Here is an 18,610-nt window from a genome sequence, read left to right as displayed (position 1 = left end):
ATATATGCTCCAATCTTATTTTATTCTTTTTCAGTTGTACCTACAAAGTCCCCGTGAATCCAGCAAAGTCAAACTGGTCCTCTCTAGTCTCCCCGTCGAGTCTGTACTTCACCTTCACTCTCAACTTCACCTTCGACCCTGCCTTACCGGTGATACGCAAGGCCTGGCGAATCACATTGCTGGTGACAAGCGAATCGCTTCCTTGCGTCGTTGTAATATTCAACTTTTGTGTCTTGGGCACAGCGAAAAGCAATTGCACTTGGTCCACCTTGCTGGGGCTGGTAGAGGTGATGTTGGCGTTAAAGCTGCCCTGGCCTTCCTGGAACGACTGGTCGTCAAAAGCAATTTTCAAATGACCATCAGCAAACGCCTCAACCTCTGTAGATGATGGTGCTGGGGCGGACTGTGGGGCTGGTTTCCTTTGCGACAGCGGTTGGTCATACAAGTCAAGAAGACCGTTGGATGCTGCTGCAGGTTTCGATGCTGGGGGTGCTGAGGGAGTCAGGCCGAAAATGTCCAGCAAAAGGTCATTGTCAGTAGCCTGCTCAGCAGCAGGCTGACTTGATGCTGTTGGAGCGTCGTCTAACAAGTCTAGTAAATCTTCAGTCTTCTCAGAAGACGATGTTAAGGTTTTGGGCACCTTGGTCTGGATGTTTCCACCATGCAAGGTCAAGGATTGTCTGTCCTTGATTGGAGGGGCAGGCATGTGTGCCAAAAGACCCTGCTTCAATTTTTGATTTTGACCGAATATCTGCTGATATTCAATAGCACGCGTTTGAATCTCGAGGTTGGTGTCGTAGCTGCGAGAGTTGAGGATAAGACGCAACTGCTCGAGAGAAGCTGAGTCCTTGAACTTCACTGAAAGCTTCACCACGGCCGTTAAGATGTATGCGACAAGCTGCGTGGTCTCTGCATCATTAAAGTTGGAGTTGTTGATGTAACCGTTAATAAGGTCTAATATAGCCACCTCAGATGCAACCACTTGCTTGCCATTTATCTCCACCTCAGTACCAAGAATCGAATCAGCATACTCACCCAAACACCATACACTGACCACAGCCAAGGCATATTGCAGTGGATCCTCCACAGCAGCCAGGAAAAGACGAGACACAAGATGTTTTCTCAATTCTCCCGAGCTGCATCTCATCATGAGAGCCAAGATGTTCGAGATAATGTCGGATGTGATGTAGTTACCAGAAACCTTGAGCATGCGGATTAAGGTGTCAAAGTGCCATTTTTCGTTGGGCGAATATTTCGACGATGCAATGGTGATTTGCGAGGTGATGTAGGGCTTCAACTCGTTGTCAGTACAATTCTCCAAGAAGGTCAAGATCTCGCGGATCAAAACACGAATATTCTCTCCGTTGAGGATGGCAAAAGCAAGCTCCAAGGCCCTACGACGAATTGAAATGTCGCCATCCAGAAGACAACTGACAATGGTTTGGCGATGTCTCTGCACGGCCAATGGCTCGTAGTCTATCACGGTGAGAAGCATCTCGAGAGCCACGTAACGGATATTGTTATCCTTGATCAGCAAAAACTTACCAAGCAGGTTGATACCAAGAACACGGAGCGATTGGTCAGACTTGATCGCAAAGATGGTCTTGATACACTCGTACATGATGGCGTGAGCAGCGTTCTTGACACTGTCTAAGTTCAGCGCCACTTGTGTGAGGATATCGTTCATCTGCTCCAAAAACTCACCTGGGAAGTTCTCGTCAGTGGCCAAGATTCGTAACGTGTGAAGCAAGGTCACCTGCAAGAATGGGTCGGTGACACCGGAAACATCGAAATCGGGCATGTATCCGCTGGTGATGATTCTTCTCAAATGCTCAATCAAGCGAGGCGCCAATCTCATCACGGCTTCTCTCTGTTCTGGGCAATGCTGGTACATTTCCTGGATCATTCGGCACACACCAAGCAAGATCTGAGGCTGCTTTTCCTTCAGCATCTGCTGAACCAATGGCAAAAAGACTTCACCTAAGTCAGGTTCCTTGCTGATCAACTTGGCGGCCACGATACTGGCCTTCTTCTTCAAGTAGGTGGAGTTGGTGGTTTTGATGATCTTCTCCACGTCATTGTACAAATCACGAGCCAATTCCGGCGAAGCAATGTTTCCAAGGCAGGTGAGGGCCAAGCCGACAATGAAGGTGTTTGGATGCTGCATATCGTTGTCCAAGGAGTTCGTCAAAAGTGTCAAGACTTCCTGGTTCTCGTCCAAGAGAAGCATAACAGCCAAGTATCCCAGTCTCTTATCGGCAAAACGCGGAGATGCAAGCAATTTGAGGCATTCCACTTGACCGAAATGAGTCTTCTCGCCCAAGATGTAAAGATAGAGCAACTTGGAGATGTTTATTCGTCTGGTGGTCTGGTCCAAATTTGGATCTCTGAAGGAAGTTCTTATACTGGCGGACTCTTTGCGCACGACGGTCCTTTCGTCCGCGATCGTTTTAGCCTTACGAACGGCTTTGATGAACAGTTTCAACGATCCCATGGCAGGCGAGGCTGGAAGAAGGTTTCGTGGCTTGAGGTTTTGAAAACTTGGTATTTGTTGATACCGTGGTGTACGGGTGTGCAAACCAGGCCGATCAGAGGGTCCACGATTCCACCCAATTAGGGGTCAAGAGGCCGTTTTAAAGGGTTACTGGGGTTCTTTAAGAAGAAAATCAACGGTAAATGTCAGTTGGAAGGACATTTTGGGGATGTCTTACATTGCCCCTACATGCACACTATCAACGGTATTTGCACCCAAACAGGGACCCTTAAACACCTCCATATATGCTAAAACACAATTTCTTTTGTCATTGATATAACGAAAAAAGCCAATTGTCTTTGTATATTCAATTTCATGGGTACATTTCGTCCCGGCGGCTCGCTAGCCCACACAGCAATATAAGTAGGTAATTGCTGCGAAATGATCCAGTTATCAACTACCCTACTCCATCATGTCTTTGGAACCCACAGCCAAAGTGGTGGTGCAGACCACAAAAGGCGAAATCCACATGGAGATCTTTGCCAAAGAGACCGCCACATTCCTGAAACCGTTCCTACAAAACTGTCTAGATAACAAGTACAAGGGCATCCCGTTCGGTAAGGTGCTTCCGTATCTAGTACAGACAGACGGCAATGGCGAAGGCACAAAGTTCAAAAAACGGTACCATCTGAGACTCAAGTTCAGTATGAAGGGCTGTGTTGGGTTAGTGAACTCGGCTGACTCGAAAAGTGCCTCTGTGGATGGCTTCTTCATCACCTCCAAAGAGGCTCCAGAGCTCAATGAGCACTTTGTGATGATTGGGCGGGTCATTGGCGACTCCATCTATAATGTGATCAAGATGTCACAGAACGATATGAAAGAAGACGGCGAAACGCCGGTGCATCCTGTTGTGATTGAGGAGACGAGGGTAACTGAGAAGTACTTTGATGACATTGAGGCGTCCAAGAAGGAGGAGGCTGCAGAACCCAAAAAGAAGAAGAGAAAGGCCGTCAAGCTAGATTACGGTGAAGACGAAGAGGACACAGGCTTCAAGATGCGTTCAGCACATGAGACATTGGACGATAAGCGTTTGGGTAAGGGAAAGCAGGACAGTGAACAGCCGGACAACAATGAGGAAAAGGAGGAAGCAGAGGAAAAGGAGGATGAAGGAGACGTGAAGCATGAGAATGGAGAGAATGGCGTGAATGGAGAGAATGGCGTGAATGGCCAGAATGAGGTCCGCCATGGTGAGGGCAATAAAGAGAACCACGAGGAAATACGAAAACCTTCAATTGACGATTCACGCAAGTCCGACCTGCCCAAGCTGGATATCGTCAACATCGAGCTTGCCACCAGAAAAGCAGAGACCGGTGTGCCTCCTGCTAAACCGGAAAGGGACCCTGACATTGATCCTCCGTACGACTCTGATCTTGATCTTCCAGACGACACGATAGAATACGAGGATCTCTGCAAGCACAAATTTACGTGTTGAGCTTCCAGGGCTCATTGGTAATAATTCAGCAATTAAGGAAAGGTCTGGAAGGACGATGATGCATAGTACTACAAAGAAAAATAACCGTTTTGCGTAGATTCCTTGATAGTGGGTATTGTTCCGGAACTACCGCTGCAATTTGGAACAAGGCATTATCGGAACAAGGCATTATCGGAACAAGGCACTATGAAACAAGGTATTGAGGGCCACAGCAATGCATATCATCAACTCTAAATCGCCCCCACGAGCCACACCTACACCAACTTAAAACTTAAATTACCCTTTATTAATCCCAAATAAATATGAACACAATAGAGAAGTGAATGTGGCGCAAAGCACCAGGGCTTACTCTTCACGTGTGAAGCCCGGAATCTCATTATTTCTGTTGGGCAAGCTCTCAAGAGCCGCCTTGTCGTAGCAAAGATTGCTGGAGAACCATGGATGGCTCATGAGCGAGGCACAGTCATAACGCTCGTGCAAGTTGTACTTCAAACACTTGCGGATCAAGTCGGACGCCAACAACATGTCGGTGTCGTTGCGGTCAAACTTGTATTTTTCGGCAAAAACGTCCTCCAAGCTCCAGAACTTGAGCTGGCGGATGTTGTGCAACGATCTTGAGGTGTCGAAAAGCGCAGAGGCCTTGGAGCAGTCGCTCAAGTACTTGGCCAGTGGGAACTCCCCAAGAAGCTCTATTATCTGCGCCATGTGGTCCTCGTCCTTGGAAAAATTAGCACCATCGTGCGGGTCGAAAAGGAAGTCGCCTGTGATGAGCTCAAAGATCAAGCAACCAATCAGCCACACATCGGCAGAAGCACCCCAGCTCTTGTGTCTAAGAATGACCTCGGGTGCTCTGTACTGGCGGGTCTGGATGTGGTCGGAAAAGTGGTCACTGCTAAATGTAGCATTACCCAAATCCGCAACCTTGACGGTCATGGGGCACGAGCACATTTCCTCCACGGACATGGCCAAAGGACGCAGCGGAAGAATTCTAAAAGTAGGTGTAGGTTTGGCAGCCCTGACGGAGTCGGGAATGGCGCCTTCGTAGGTCATGAGGACGTTTTCTGGCTTGATGTCCGTGTGGATGATACCGTGGCGGTGCATGTGGTCAACCGACTGTAAGAGCTGAAGAGCAATCAGCTTCACCATCGGAAGCGGCACCACAGGCGGCAGGACCGGTTTGTGGAGCATTTTGAACGAGTACCTCTCGGCCTTTTTCTTGTAGATCAAGTGGAGCATGTTTTCGCCCATGAGCTCAAACACCATAGCAACGTGGGTCCCCAGAGGGGTAGTGATGCTGAAGGAGTCGAGCAAAGCGACGATTTTTGGCGAGGCGCCGATATTCTTCAAAATCTTGATTTCGTCGGCGGCAGCCTCGGCGTAGTTCTTGCCCAGTTTGACCACCTTCAAGGCGACAAACGAGCCATCCAGATCAAGAGCCAACCAGACGGTGGAAAAGTGGCCCCAGCCGAGCTTGCGGAGCACCTTGTAGCGGCATCTGTCGCTGCAGAAGTGGTCACCGATTTTGACCGGGCAGTAGCCGCCCACATGGTACTCGGATATGTTTTCTTCGTTTTTCGGGTCAAACGGCGTTTCCTCGTGCTGTTCCACCTCCTCGCTACAGCAGAGAGGGTCAACCTCTTCCGTGTGGCAAGTCATTTCGCTGTTTTGAAGCAGAATGCATTCGGCAGCAGCACAGTAGGAATCCTGGGCTGGAGAGACATGGGTATAGTGGCCGTCAGAAGCGGTAAGCAGGTAGTGTGCGGTTTCTGAGGGCAGTTCGTGGCAGTCGACCTGGTAGTGGTTCTGGCTGGAGATGGAGTCGTCGATGGAGCGGCGCCACAGCATCTTGCGCTTGATGAGGCCGCCTAGGTTAAACCTATTCGGCTTATCGAGTTTGGGGCCCAGCTGTTTTCTGTGGACAAGCATGGTGGATTATTGGAGGATGTTTGTATTTTCGATTGAGGCCTTCGAAGGGACGACTCGGGGAAAGTTTTACAAAGTTCAAAAGTCAGTTTGTGTGGGGGACAAGGAAAAAGGTGTTTTTGGGTGGATTTGCGATAAGGTGGATGCGGGTCGTTATAAAGTCGGTGATGGGCAGGACTGGGGCCGAGCCAAAAAAATTAGATTAGCGATGGAGCCACTCACCGCGGAGAAGGGCCACACAAAGGGCTCGTGGACAAAGACGGAAAACGAAAAAGGAAAGCAAAGAAAGGAGACAAGGCCCAAGGAAAAAACGAGGTTACTATTTTTTTTGCAGAAACCAAAAGAATTTAGGAATTAACGGAAGCACAAAAGGCCCGTCGTGGGAATTTCGGCACCGGCTGGGACAGCCTATTAGCAGCCATCCAAGGCGGCCACATGGCGCGAGATAACACTGGCTGATTGATTAGCTTTGTGCCATTGATAAGCGGGACGAACCTTTTACATGGCGATTTGGTTTTACGATTTAAATTAAAATCGTAGAAATCATTTAATGAAAATCCACGAAAATCCATGAACACCAAAACCTTTTCACTGGATTGGCTCGGCCTTCCGCCTCGGACTCAGCGGGGGATTCTGCCCAGCCAACGGTGGCCCCACGAAATAAGCTGCCGCATCAGCACCACGGTGCACCAGAGCACAGCACAATCAGGCCGTTTTTGTGATTTCCACAAGCGCAAGGCGAGCGATCCCTTCAACCTTCTTTTTAAAAATCCTCTTCTTTTAAAATTCTTTTAATTAAATTGTACCGCCCCTGTGGTTGTCCGGCTTTGCTAGCCAGTCAGCCGGATGACCCGAAAAAGACTTGCTTTCGCGCCAGCGCCGTTTGCCGTGTCGTCTCCACAGTGCCCCACCTCACTGTTGGGCCTTCTGCAAACGTCATGGCGGCTGCAAACGAGCTTAAGAAGCGAAAAGAAAGAATTTGTTTTGGCGGGTTTGGCTGAAATTCTAGGTCATCAATAAAGGAAGGTAGACCAGGAAGGCAGACCAATTTGTTCCTTTTTCTTCTCTGTTTTTCTGTTTCACCGCCACGGGTTTTGCCGAGGCCAAGCGGTACCGAGGGGCTGGTGCACCGCCGAAATTTCCACAAGTTGGGGTGCTTCAGGGCAACGGAATTGGCCGTGGAGACGTTTCTGGGGTAAGTTTGTGGGAGGATTTTCGGGAGCCACGGCCGTTTTGATCTGGAGGCTTGGTTTTTTTGTTTTGGGCTTTTCTGTGTTTTTTGGTGTGGGTCTTTTTGTATAGGGGCTATTGCAGTGGTTGCAATTACGGCTGCGTCTCACTGAGGCTCCACAGTGCAGCCGATAGCCCAAGGCGTGGGCGGTTGCATTACCGATTCGTCAATAAAGTCGTCAAATCAGTGGTCCAAGGAGGTATTGTCCATTGGGTTGTGTTTTTTTGGGGAGCCCTCTATTGGTTGATAAGTTGTACCGTCTACGCTTTTTCACATTTTTCAGCACTAGCCACACCTACTCTGCTTTGCCTATTCATAATTCTTTGACTCGTAATTTGTAAAATCTACGTTGTCTAAAATCACTTCACCACCCTCGTTGTTTTGATGGGGCTCGGGCGATGATGTAAGGGCTATTGTCCTCTGGAGGACCATTGTGGTCTACCGCCATTGTCGTCAAAACAGCTGTTGCGCTTACCGTTAGGGCCTTCAGGGGCTTTCGAAAATAAGCTCCTGAGCCTTTTGGGCCTGGCACGGGACCCCTTAATTCTTTTAGAGCTCTGTCGATTTTGTGTTTTTTCAAAGATTGGGAGCCTGGTGTTTTCCGTCTTGGCCATTGTCCAGGGGACCTCGTGAAGGACCAATGAGGCACTATGGAAAGCCTCCGCCGGAATTAGGAGGTATGATCATTTGGCCTTCGTCAGCCAAGCCCTAGGGTGTGAAAGTGCTCTGAAGGTGCCAGTGGACTACCAAAGCAGGAAGTGACAAAAGGGGGCCAGTCTGTGCCAGTCTGTGCCAGTCTGTGCCAGTCTGTGCCAGTTGTGATGTCATGTGGAGAGGATTAGGGATGTTTGTTTTGGGGGAGTTTTGTTTATTGGTACTGTGGCTCAGATGGTCGTAGATGATTCCATCTTGGAGTGTCTTCAGATTGTCGTGAACTGAAATGTAGCGGCTACTGTGAGGGCCAGAAATGATGTTGGTTGAGTAGATCAAGCCGTAATTAGCCCATGCTACATGTGTGTATATTTTTGTCTGTGCTTTTATGAATTCGAAGGTAGGTAATCAGACGGTTGATGAAATACACCTTTTTCCAGCTTTACCATATGATAAAGAGACGGGCCTTGGTCAAATAGCGGGCCTTGTATCTGGCGATGTGTTGAAAGAACTTCAAAAATTACTTATCAGCCCAAGCCAAATTAAAGCATGAAAGTATCACCACGGTCAAGATAACCAGATAAGTGTGATCCCACCTGCTTCTATCGTCCAACTCGCAAATGTGCCGATCAAAGAATATTTCAATCTTCTTTAAACTGAGCCCGGCAACTTATGCCGACAACTGCCGACGCTGTTTATTATCTCTGGCATCTCTTCATCACACTACTACCAGTAGAACTTACAACCCAGGGACTGAATCCCACCCAATCTTCACTCATTTCATTCTCCATTCTATTAGTATATACAAGAAATTCCCTACCACGAGCCGACAGACACACCGGGGATCTGGCCCCTTCTGGCTCTGTTTCTGAACTCGGTTCTGTTCAACTTGAAATCCGTGATAACAGACCTCGAGTTACCCGATGCAATACAACGTTCTCTCACCTGGGTTGGAGAAGTGTACTTGGGCATAGAAGCAAGCTGCAACTGGGCTTCCAAACGGGCTTTTGGCGGAAGAGTGGTGTTTCTGGCAATGTATCTGAGGGCGTTTCTGGTCACCTCGTATTCTGCAACCTGGGTTCTCTTGAAGGCATCCTTAATCACACGACCGTTGAGGTACACGTGCTTGGGGAGCTCAAACTTGACGGGGAATCTGAACACCATGGTTGACGCTAACTGGTGTGTGCAATTTTTCGTTGATGGTGTAGTGCTTCGCACCTGTACACCAGGGACTGGTAGTAGGAGGTTTCGTATTGTAAATCAACTGCTTTGTTGAACATTTTTGTAAATAATTGTTAGCATGGCTTTTTTTAAATTTCGAGAAGTGGGTACCGCTCCAGCTGATTTAAGATTGGGTTTATGGCGTCGAAGTGATGGTGAGTTGGGTTGATATTGTGCACCCAAGAAGCCGCCAAAAAGGCAGTGGCCTTTTGAAAGCTTGATAAATATTGATCATTCACGGGGAATCAGTTAATTTTCAATAATTGGGCAAGTCCCTAGTTTTAACTTCTTTCTCGTTTTTGAAGGGGACATTGAAGATTCATCAATATGAGCATCATATCCATCGACACCATACGAAACACCGAGAAGTATCGAGAAAGCCCTCTTTTAGGAAAATGTTCATTGCATTCCTCGTCATAAAATACAATTGCTACTTTAGTGCCATCCGTACATAGCTTTGATCAATTGGCAACTCTATCTATATGCCACTACCTTCCACAAGCCACTGATAATACCTTCACCTTAATGGAAATCAAAACCCATCAATGGAAGCAAAACCAATAATAACCAATTCTATCCAAATTTCATCTTCATCTTCTCTAACTAGCTAATCTATGCACCTCGCGATACCCCAGGCTGCTTACTTATCACTGCGCATATATAACCACAATGACCGCATTACACCACACTCTTCCACCCCTTCAAACCACAACTTAACCAATTGACCAAGGAAAACCCATAAAACGTCACAAAACATGCCCTCGAAAGTCATTCTTGAAAACCCACCCACCGGAAACGTCAACTTGACCTGGGATCAAGAAGACTCCACATTCAAGCTTACCGATAACGAACTTCCCCCTTTGGGCGATGGCGATGTTCGTGTCAAGGTACTTTACCTTTCCAATGACCCTGCTCAAAGAGGCTGGATTGCCGCTAACCAAAACCCGCTGAGATCGTACATGAAACCTGTGGAGAAAGGTGACACTGTATTGGCAAGAGGAATCGGCAAGATTTTGGAGTCGAAACTGGCCAAATACTCTGAGGGCGATTACGTCCTGGGGCTGTTCGGCTGGACGGATGAACTGGTGGTGAACGACCTGACATTGACTTTGAAACTTGATCCCAACGCTGGTCTTCCCTTGCCTACGTATCTTGCAACTTTGGGAAGCATTGGCTTGACCGCTTATTTCGGGTTGAAAGAGGTGGGAAAGCTCCAGAAAGGACAGACTGTTTTGATTTCAGCGGCAAGTGGCGCTACAGGCTCGACTGCCGTGCAATTGGCTAAACATCTCTTTGGTGCAAGTAAGGTTTATGGAATAGCAGGCAGTGAAGAAAAGTGTCGTTGGGTCGAGCTGCTTGGCGCCGACAAGTGCGTAAACTACAAGGACCCTTCGTGGAAGGAGGAGCTTGCTAAAGAATTTGAGACGGTGGATGTCTACTTTGACAACGTCGGAGGTGAGATTTTGAGCTGGGCCTTGACTAAAGTTACTCGTTTCGGACGTGTCATTGCTTGTGGTGCTATTTCAGGCTACAATGACCCTTCCCTTGCTACAGTCACCACGTGGAGAGAAATCACCTCGAACAGGTTGACCATCCAGGGTTTCATTGTGATCGACTTCAAAGACCAGTTCCAGGAGGCTATTGGCGTATTGATCAAGGCCATCAAGGAAGGGAAACTTAAGGCCACCGAGAGTGTTTCAGTGGTTGATTTGACGAATGAAGATGTTCCTTTGAAGAAAGTTCCTGAAACGTGGACTCGCTTGTTCACCGATAAGCCCCGTGGAAAGCTTTTGACTAAGATTGGCAACGAGTAAGTATATGATAATGACATGACACTATGACCAAAAAAGGACTCTTTCAACGGACATCTTCCAGTTTCTCTTTTCGGTGGAGAGCGCTATTGATAAAAACTATTTGCAGCAGGTTTATTCATCCACCAAAGACTCCAACAACACCTATGTTTTTCTTCATAATCCTCCTATTGGTTTCGTTCGTTCGGCTGTCTGATGTGTTTACGCAGATGCTGCTGATGGCACCTGAAGTGGCTACGTTTAGTGATGTTACCCTTCTGATGCTCTCCCAACACGGAATCGTCAAGGTCAAAGATGACAACTCCATGATCATATCCGAGTATTTGATGGAAATCATGTCTCTGGAAAACCTAGAAGAGAGTCTTCCTTACGACGCAGCACTCCTGAAGGACTCACCTGGTACTGCCAAATTTATTCAGACTTGTTTCCAAGACAGTATCATCAAAAAGGAAGAAACCACATGGGAACCTATCGAAGGGTGCATCGACAACACCCTTTCAGATACTACAACTACAATTAGTCGAACAGTCGAAGGGAAAGTTCTGAATAAGCTTGGTCCATCGCTCACTCTATCTGCTGTAGGATTGAGCTTGGGGTTCGATCCTAGAATCAGTTCGAGCCACTCTTTCGAACTGAAATTCAGCTGTGACGTAGACGCCAGGCAAAAAATGCAGGTTTTTCTGAAACATAACATAGTGACGATTCTGAATGTCAAGCAGAGACGCTTTTCGGTCGCTTCATTATGGAAAAGACCGTTCAAGAAGTTTGAATTGTGTGAGTGGGAGGAATTGGACGATGAGCACAGCACTTATTATACGAGCTCTTCCAGGGCCTGTGTGACAAATCCAAAGATTCTACAATGTTGAGTTGAAGATACTTCAAAGTGGTGTATCAGCGGTCACCTTGTATAGTCTGTTCTCACTTTTATTTGTACAAAGCTACTACCTCCATTTTCCACAACCAATGAGACTCGTGAAATCACCCTACTACGGTCCAATCACTCTGTTACAGAATGATCTCTACAGTGCTGAGGTCATTTTGTGGCCGTGGTCCCACATCACCAAGGATGTTGAGTTTTTGCAGCCACCCACTCTAGAATGTTGCATTTCGAGAAAATCCTCCAACAAGTACGCCGATTTTAGCTTGAAGCCACTTGAAAGAAAATGGGAAATCAAGCGGCAGGCCTCGAGTTGTTTTGTGACAACCTTGGCCAGGAGTTGGTCAATCAGAAGGAATTAGGTCTCCAGCTATATACCAATACAAAGTCATATTTGATGTACGCCGTTTTTGCAATTTTTCACTTCAGTACAAATTAAACGTTAGATTCATCATCAATGAGCCCCTCCAATTGGTCAGATTTGTTTTATTTGGTTATTTGGGAGTCCTGTGGTGACTTATGGTGCCGCTTCTTCTACAACTATAAGCTCGCAGCATTGAAAAGTAGAAATATCAGGAACCCCAGACGGCAGTCAAATATGCTCCAAACAGGCCCAAACTCCTCCACCTGTTTTTCTGCAATTTAAGAATGTAGTGGCTTTTTTCATCTTTTCCAGATCATGGAAACCCGTGATACTAGGTCAAGCTGAAGTTGCTCACTTACACAGTATATCAAACCTGCATTTCGTAAAGTCAGAATTCCTCTCGGTGGCCAAGCTGGCTAAGGCGCGAGACTGTAATGTGATTGTAATCTTGAGATCGGGTGTTCGACTCACCCCCGGGAGATTCTTTTTGCAATTTCCAGCAACCTTTATTTTTCCTCAAGCCTTCTTATCTCGTTTTGGCCGAGGATTATCTGCTAAGAAACTTCCAGGCAGTGGAAACTGTATGTGGTCGTGCGCGCACCGCCTTCTTCATACCTTCCATTGTTGGAGAAGTCATTACGATCCATCTCCAGCAAAACCACCAACCACACTTTTTTGAAAATCATGGAAGTCCCAATTAAGCAAGAAAGTCCCATCAGCGACATCGACAAGAAGAAGTCTCCAAACTTAACCGAGGAGCAGAAGAAAGTATGTCGTGCTAACCGGTTACCCCACAAAATGTAGCCACTTCGACGAATCACTACTAACAAAACAGGCCCACCACATTGCCTCCGAGCAAAAAAGACGAGAAAACATCCGTGCCGAGTTTGACCGCATCGTCCTGCTCACGCCGACTTTGACCGAGCAGGAAAACCGTTCGGAACTCAGCATCTTGACCAAGTCTGCTGATTACATCGACCAGTTGAAGGACGAAAACAAGCAGTTGTTGGAGTTGTGCCGCCTTAAAGGCATCCCTGTGCCCGATGAGCTAATATACAAGGGCCCTGGTGTCGCCCACGAGTAAGTGCTCGTTAAGAGGAAAACTGTGAGTTGCTGCTCGTGGCTCACATAGGATAGGATAATGTACGAATAGGGAATTGGAGTGTAGAGCTTTTGGTAATGGAGGGTGGTAATGGAGGGTGATTGGAGGGTTCCGGTGGAGTCAAGCCAATGGAGTTTGACCATTGGTGGTGTTGATGTGAGCAGGTAGCTTTAAGTGCAACACAGTCCACGAGTTCTTTCTTGTTTGAAGGAGGGAAGGTTTTGCTGGCTGTCTATTTCCACGTCGTTGTCAAGATTTAATACTTTTACTTCGTGCTTTTTGACAATGTGATCGACTTCCACTTCATTCTTAGTCATCAAGCAAGCAGCAGAAACGTCAAACTGTAGTTCAGAAGCCAACACATTCGTTATTTTAAACCAAGAAAAATTGAATAGGCCTTCCAGTTGCTCTCTCAATAAAGTCTGCTTTCGATAAGCAACATGCTACCTCGGTTCAATCGTAGACCTACTATAAAACCTCACACCTGCTCAAATTCCCATCCCATGAAAATCAACAAAATCAAAATCCCTAAATCCTAAAACAAAACTTCCCCTTCCCCTACTTTATCCCACCCTCCCCTGCGTTCTCGGAATTAGACTTTGCAGCCTTACATTGTACCTACCGCGAAGCTGAAAACTAATTATCAAGAGCTTCAACTAAACCAACATATTACGCCTCGGCGTCTGCACACATCGCTCGAGTTTTCCCTTCAAGTCTATCGTTCACTTTGACTATGGACGACCACGAAAGGGTGGCCAGCGGGCCCCAGTTCATGGATCTGAGAGATCTTCCGTTGGACATGATGATGATTCTTAAGAAGCTTGAGGAAGACTTCTTCGTCAACAAGACCATTGACCAATGGACCTACATCAACAGGAGAGAGGAGATCATGAAGCAGGTCAATAAGCTTCATCAGCAGCAGCAGAAGGCGGTTCCGTTGGATGCTGCGCTGCTAGAGAAGGTGTTGATGCCTCGAAAACGCCCTGAGGGAGAGGCTTTCTTCAGGCACTCCATGGCACGTATATTGAAGGAACGTGCTCTGCTTCAGAAACAGGACATTGCTTTCCAGGTGCTCGATTCCAAGGGTAAGGAGCTGCAGAGCATTCTGTGGGAGAAACTCTACTTGAAGGCTACCAAGGTGGCTGCAGATCTCAAACACAGACACCAGATGAAACCAAACGACACTGCGGTGTTGCTATATAAGGATGGAGAGGTTTGTGAGTTTGCAGTGGCGCTTTTCGGCTGCTTTATGGCTCGAGTAGCCGCCATTCCTATTCATCAGGACATTGCACTCCAGGAGATGTTCGATGTTATTTCCTTGACGTCCTCGCTGTTTGTGCTCATGTCCGAGTCGGTTCAAAAGGAGATCGAGAGGATTTCCACCACAAAACAAAAAGTGCTGTGGCCGCCAAAGGTGGTGCGTTTGAGAACCACAGACCTCGGTTCAGCCAAACGCTCAGATATAGAAAATGTGTTTGGCAAGTCGGCACGCAAAGACGAGCATTTGATCTCGCAGAACGACTTGGCCTATTTGGAGTTTTCCAGATCTCCTGTTGGTGAGCTTCGAGGTATCGAGTTGAGCCATAGCACCATTTTGCATCAGATGAACTGTTTAGACATGTCATTGCTGAGTCTACCGGACTCTGGTGGCTCTTTGAAACACTCGCTTAGCTCTCCCAGAAAAAGCAAAAGGGTTTTTTTGGCTACCGTCGATCTACGTATCTCCATTGGTCTTATCGTCGGTATTATGTTCACTATCTACTCCGGCAATATGCTTGTCTGGGCTCCTCCGAAAGTCATGGAGGTACAGGGACTTTACGCACATATCATCTCCAAAACACGGGCCAACTTGTTGCTTGCTGACTTCTTGGGGCTCAAGAGAGTTACCTACGATTATCAGCTGTCACCAAACACTACCCGTTACTACTCGAAGACACAGCGAGTGGACTTTTCCACCATCAAATGGGTACTCATTAATGCGCTTTCGGTCGATGGTGAGCTCATAGAGGTTCTTGCAGAACGTTATCTTAAACCGTTAGGTTGCCAGCAACCACGAAATGCCATTATCCCCATGCTCACGCTAAGTGAGTACGGTGGTATGGTAATCTCGATGCGGGACTGGATTGGAGGTGGTGAGAAATTGGGCTTGGGCTCGACATTCAAGGCCTCTGATGAGAACTCCTCGGTCATGATTGACAAGGAAGCACTCTCAAGAAACAAAGTCCAGATAATTGAAACTGATGTCGCTGAAATGGACGAACGAAGCAGTGACTGCTTGAGAATTGATTCTTTTGGATACCCCTTGCCAGACGCTACCTTGGCCGTCGTCAATCCAGAATCATCCACCGTTGTCCAGAAGGGCGAGTTGGGTGAAATCTGGGTTGACAGTCCCTGCTTGTCGGGAGGCTTTTATGGACTCAAGAAAGAATCGAGACAAATCTTCCACGCAAAGTGTCGTAATGCGGATGGTATCATGGAACCTGAGTTCCTAAGAACTGGTCTCTTGGGTTTCACTCACAACGGAAAAGTATACGTCTTGGGCCTCTATGAGGACAGAATCAGACAAAGAGTCAGCTGGATTGACCAAAAAATGCACAAGAGGCTTAAGCGTGATCTTTTGGTTGAGAATGGTACTCGCTACCATTACGTTTCTCATCTTCTTGCGACTTTAGCCAGCGAGGTTCGTGAAGTGTACGATTGTACCATCTTTGACGTCTTCATCGGGAATGAATACTTGCCTGTGGCAATTGTTGAAGCCGAAGTGATACGACGTGTGATCGATGAATCAGATGCAGCTTCGACAACTGGAGCGAAGAATAGAGACAAGATTGACTACACTGCTGCTCCACTCAATGAGCCTGTTTTGAATGTGATTGCTCAAAAATGCTTTGATACCCTTAACAAGCATCACTTTCTCAGGCTCTATTGTTTGGTGGTGGTCGATTGCGATACCCTTCCAAAGATCATGAGAAGTGGTGGTTTGGAAATCGCAAACATGTTGTGTAAGAAACGATTCTTCGAAGGGTCGTTGAGGGCAGAGTTTGTCAAGTTCTTTGTGAGACAATCAATCAGTATGATCCCATATGGTGAAGATGTGCTTGGTGGTATCTGGTCTCCTTACGCCTCTGAACTCAGAAGTGCTTCCCTTTCGAGATTCATGCCTCAACTTTCGACTATCGACTATAGGCAAAAATCGATCGATGATAGGACTGGTGCACCACTTACGGACTTCAAATCTATCATTGACATTTTGAAGTTCAGAGTCGCTCAATCAGGTGATAGTGTTGCATTTCAAAACATCGATCCAAGTGGAAAGAGTAGCCTGAAGCCTTTGACATGGAAGAAGTTTGAGTTAAGAGTTTATGCACTCTGCAACCACATCATGACTAAGACTACGCTCAAGAGCGGTGAATATGTTGTTTTGATGTACTCGCTTTCAGAGGACTTCATCGTCGCAGTGTATGCTTGTTTCTTACTTGGAATTGTTCCCGTTCCTATGCTTCCCTTTGACTCGAATAGAATCGGTGAGGACTTCCCTGCCTTCGTCGGTGTTGTGAAGGACTTTGACATCCATGAGGTATTTGTCAACGAAGATGTTGAAAAGTACATGAAGAATGGACCAGTGGCTGACGCTCTCAAAAGAATGAACCACAGAAGACCAAAAGCATTGAAAGTCAAGAGTACTTCCAAAATCACCAAGGTTTCAAATACGGCTTCTTTGAACTCCAAGATAGCCAAGTACCAATCTGAAGCTAGATTCCGTGATGAAGCCACCACAAGTCTTGTTTGGTTACACTTTACATCTGACCATTACAGAATGGGTGCTTGCTTGAGTCATAAAAACATTGTCAGCATTTGCAAGGTTTTTAAGGAAACTTGTAATTTGTCCTCGAAATCATCCATCGTTGGTTGTGTCCGTCATTCAAACGGTATTGGTTTCGTCCAGGCTTGTCTTCTCGGTGTCTTCTTAGGAACCACAACCTACCTCAGTTCTCCTGTCAATTTTGCTGAGAATCCTTTGGCCTTCTTTTTGTCGCTTTCAAAGTACAAGGTTAAGGATGTGTTTGTTACGGAACAGATGCTCAAATATGCCGTTACCAAGTTCACTCCCAAAGGTTTCAATTTGTCATACTTGAAAAACATGATGATAAGTACTGAAAATCGTGTGGAGATCGATTTGCTCAAGAAGATTGCTAGGGTATTCCAACCAACAAAGCTCAGTGCTGCTGCTGCATCAGCTGTCTACACTCACTGCTTCAACCCAATCATTTCTACAAGATGTTACATGACCGTGGCTCCTGTTGACCTTTATCTTGACCCTGTTGCATTGAGACAGGGCTACGTTTCCATTGTCAACCAGCTTGAGTTCCCCAATGCTCTTCGGATTCAAGATTCAGGAATGGTTCCAGTTTGCACAGAGATTGCAATTGTGAACCCAGAGACCTGTAAGGTTTGTAAGGAAGGTGAATTTGGAGAAATCTGGGTTTGTTCTGAGGCTAACGTTACATCCTTCACTAATGGGCCTAGAGGACCAGTGGATACTTTCAGTTCGCGTCAGTTCTTGGGCAAAATCACAGATGGCAATCCTGACATGACATACCTCAGAACAGGAGACCTTGGATTCCTTCACCAAATCTCCATCTCGAAGAACACAGTTGGAAATGCTGGGAAGAAAGAAGAAACCGCCACGTTCCAGCCACTCTTTGTGTTGGGAAAGATTTCTGATACGTTTGAGGTCATGGGTTTGCACCACTTCCCCATTGATATTGAATCCACTATCGAGTCATGCCATCCAGAAATTTACAACAATGGTTCTTGCGTTTTCAAGGCATCTGACTTCACCATTGCCATTTGCGAGGCAAGAAAGATGAAGAACCTTGCTGCGTTAGTCCCATTGATTGTCAATACCGTATTCAGCAAGCATCATATCATCATTGACATTGTTGCTTTCATCAAAAAGGGCGAGTTCCCTATTTCCAGACTAGCCACCAAGCAGAGAGCCAGAATAGTGGATGCTTGGGTGCAAGGCATCATTCCAATAAAGGTTCTGTACGGTATCAATTTCGGTGAAAACTCCATGATCAAGCTTATCAAGGAGATTGACGAAGTGGCCAGAGATGATCCAGTGACAGGTCTCAAAAACCCAGCTCAATCTTATTACGATAATGCGGATGACGATATATTTGGAGGTAACGGAACCATGCTTAATCTCAACACTGAGGGAGAAGTTGACAATGCCTCGCTTACGCAGGCCTCCATCAACCAGTCTATTCATCAGCCCTCAATTTACCAGAACTCACTCAACCACAGCTCGCTAAATCAGGCTTCCATGTACCAGGGTTCCATCAATCAGGGCTCCATCAATCACGGCTCAATTAACCAAGGATCCACGAGGCAATCCTTCAGCACTCAGGGCTCCATACGCTCTGCAGCTGAATCGGGATATTCCCACCACTAAACAGTCT

General features: G+C 46.8%; 7 protein-coding genes and 1 non-coding gene across 8 annotated transcripts; 5 read left to right on the top strand and 3 right to left on the bottom strand.

Annotated features, from left to right (window-relative positions):
* Positions 1 to 40: 40 nt before the first annotated feature.
* On the bottom strand, positions 41 to 2,494 carry APL4 (Apl4p; the record flags this gene model as incomplete). Its single annotated transcript, XM_024857277.1, has 1 exon — positions 41 to 2,494. One exon carries the CDS (start codon positions 2,492 to 2,494, stop codon positions 41 to 43), a length of 2,454 nt encoding a protein of 817 aa, XP_024714413.1.
* Positions 2,495 to 2,945: 451 nt separating this feature from the next.
* Positions 2,946 to 3,965, top strand: C7M61_001880 (uncharacterized protein; the record flags this gene model as incomplete). The annotated part of the gene is made up of 1 exon (XM_024857276.1): positions 2,946 to 3,965. The coding sequence occupies one exon, from the start codon at positions 2,946 to 2,948 to the stop codon at positions 3,963 to 3,965; it is 1,020 nt and encodes a 339-aa protein (XP_024714412.1).
* Positions 3,966 to 4,310: 345 nt separating this feature from the next.
* C7M61_001879 (uncharacterized protein) lies at positions 4,311 to 5,891 on the bottom strand (the record flags this gene model as incomplete). Its single annotated transcript, XM_024857275.1, has 1 exon — positions 4,311 to 5,891. One exon carries the CDS (start codon positions 5,889 to 5,891, stop codon positions 4,311 to 4,313), a length of 1,581 nt encoding a protein of 526 aa, XP_024714411.1.
* A 2,695-nt stretch (positions 5,892 to 8,586) lies between these two features.
* MRP2 (mitochondrial 37S ribosomal protein uS14m) lies at positions 8,587 to 8,934 on the bottom strand (the record flags this gene model as incomplete). Its single annotated transcript, XM_024857274.1, has 1 exon — positions 8,587 to 8,934. One exon carries the CDS (start codon positions 8,932 to 8,934, stop codon positions 8,587 to 8,589), a length of 348 nt encoding a protein of 115 aa, XP_024714410.1.
* Positions 8,935 to 9,746: 812 nt separating this feature from the next.
* C7M61_001877 (MDR family NADP-dependent oxidoreductase) lies at positions 9,747 to 10,805 on the top strand (the record flags this gene model as incomplete). The annotated part of the gene is made up of 1 exon (XM_024857273.1): positions 9,747 to 10,805. The coding sequence occupies one exon, from the start codon at positions 9,747 to 9,749 to the stop codon at positions 10,803 to 10,805; it is 1,059 nt and encodes a 352-aa protein (XP_024714409.1).
* Positions 10,806 to 11,011: 206 nt separating this feature from the next.
* On the top strand, positions 11,012 to 12,041 carry C7M61_001876 (uncharacterized protein; the record flags this gene model as incomplete). Its single annotated transcript, XM_024857272.1, has 2 exons — positions 11,012 to 11,280; positions 11,771 to 12,041. The coding sequence occupies 2 exons, from the start codon at positions 11,012 to 11,014 to the stop codon at positions 12,039 to 12,041; spliced, it is 540 nt and encodes a 179-aa protein (XP_024714408.1).
* Positions 12,042 to 12,440: 399 nt separating this feature from the next.
* Positions 12,441 to 12,524, top strand: C7M61_001875. The gene has a single exon. It is a non-coding gene; the product is annotated as a tRNA-Tyr (tRNA).
* A 203-nt stretch (positions 12,525 to 12,727) lies between these two features.
* Positions 12,728 to 18,603, top strand: C7M61_001874 (uncharacterized protein; the record flags this gene model as incomplete). The annotated part of the gene is made up of 3 exons (XM_024857271.1): positions 12,728 to 12,811; positions 12,879 to 13,123; positions 13,860 to 18,603. 3 exons carry the CDS (start codon positions 12,728 to 12,730, stop codon positions 18,601 to 18,603), a joined length of 5,073 nt encoding a protein of 1,690 aa, XP_024714407.1.
* Positions 18,604 to 18,610: the final 7 nt, after the last annotated feature.

This window comes from Candidozyma pseudohaemuli, assembly GCF_003013735.1.
Source record: "Candidozyma pseudohaemuli strain B12108 chromosome Unknown scaffold00003, whole genome shotgun sequence".
In the NCBI taxonomy this organism is placed as follows: Eukaryota; Fungi; Ascomycota; class Pichiomycetes; order Serinales; family Metschnikowiaceae; genus Candidozyma; species Candidozyma pseudohaemuli.
Note: the sequence above shows the minus strand (reverse complement) of the source record. Positions and strands in the feature narration are given on the sequence as shown.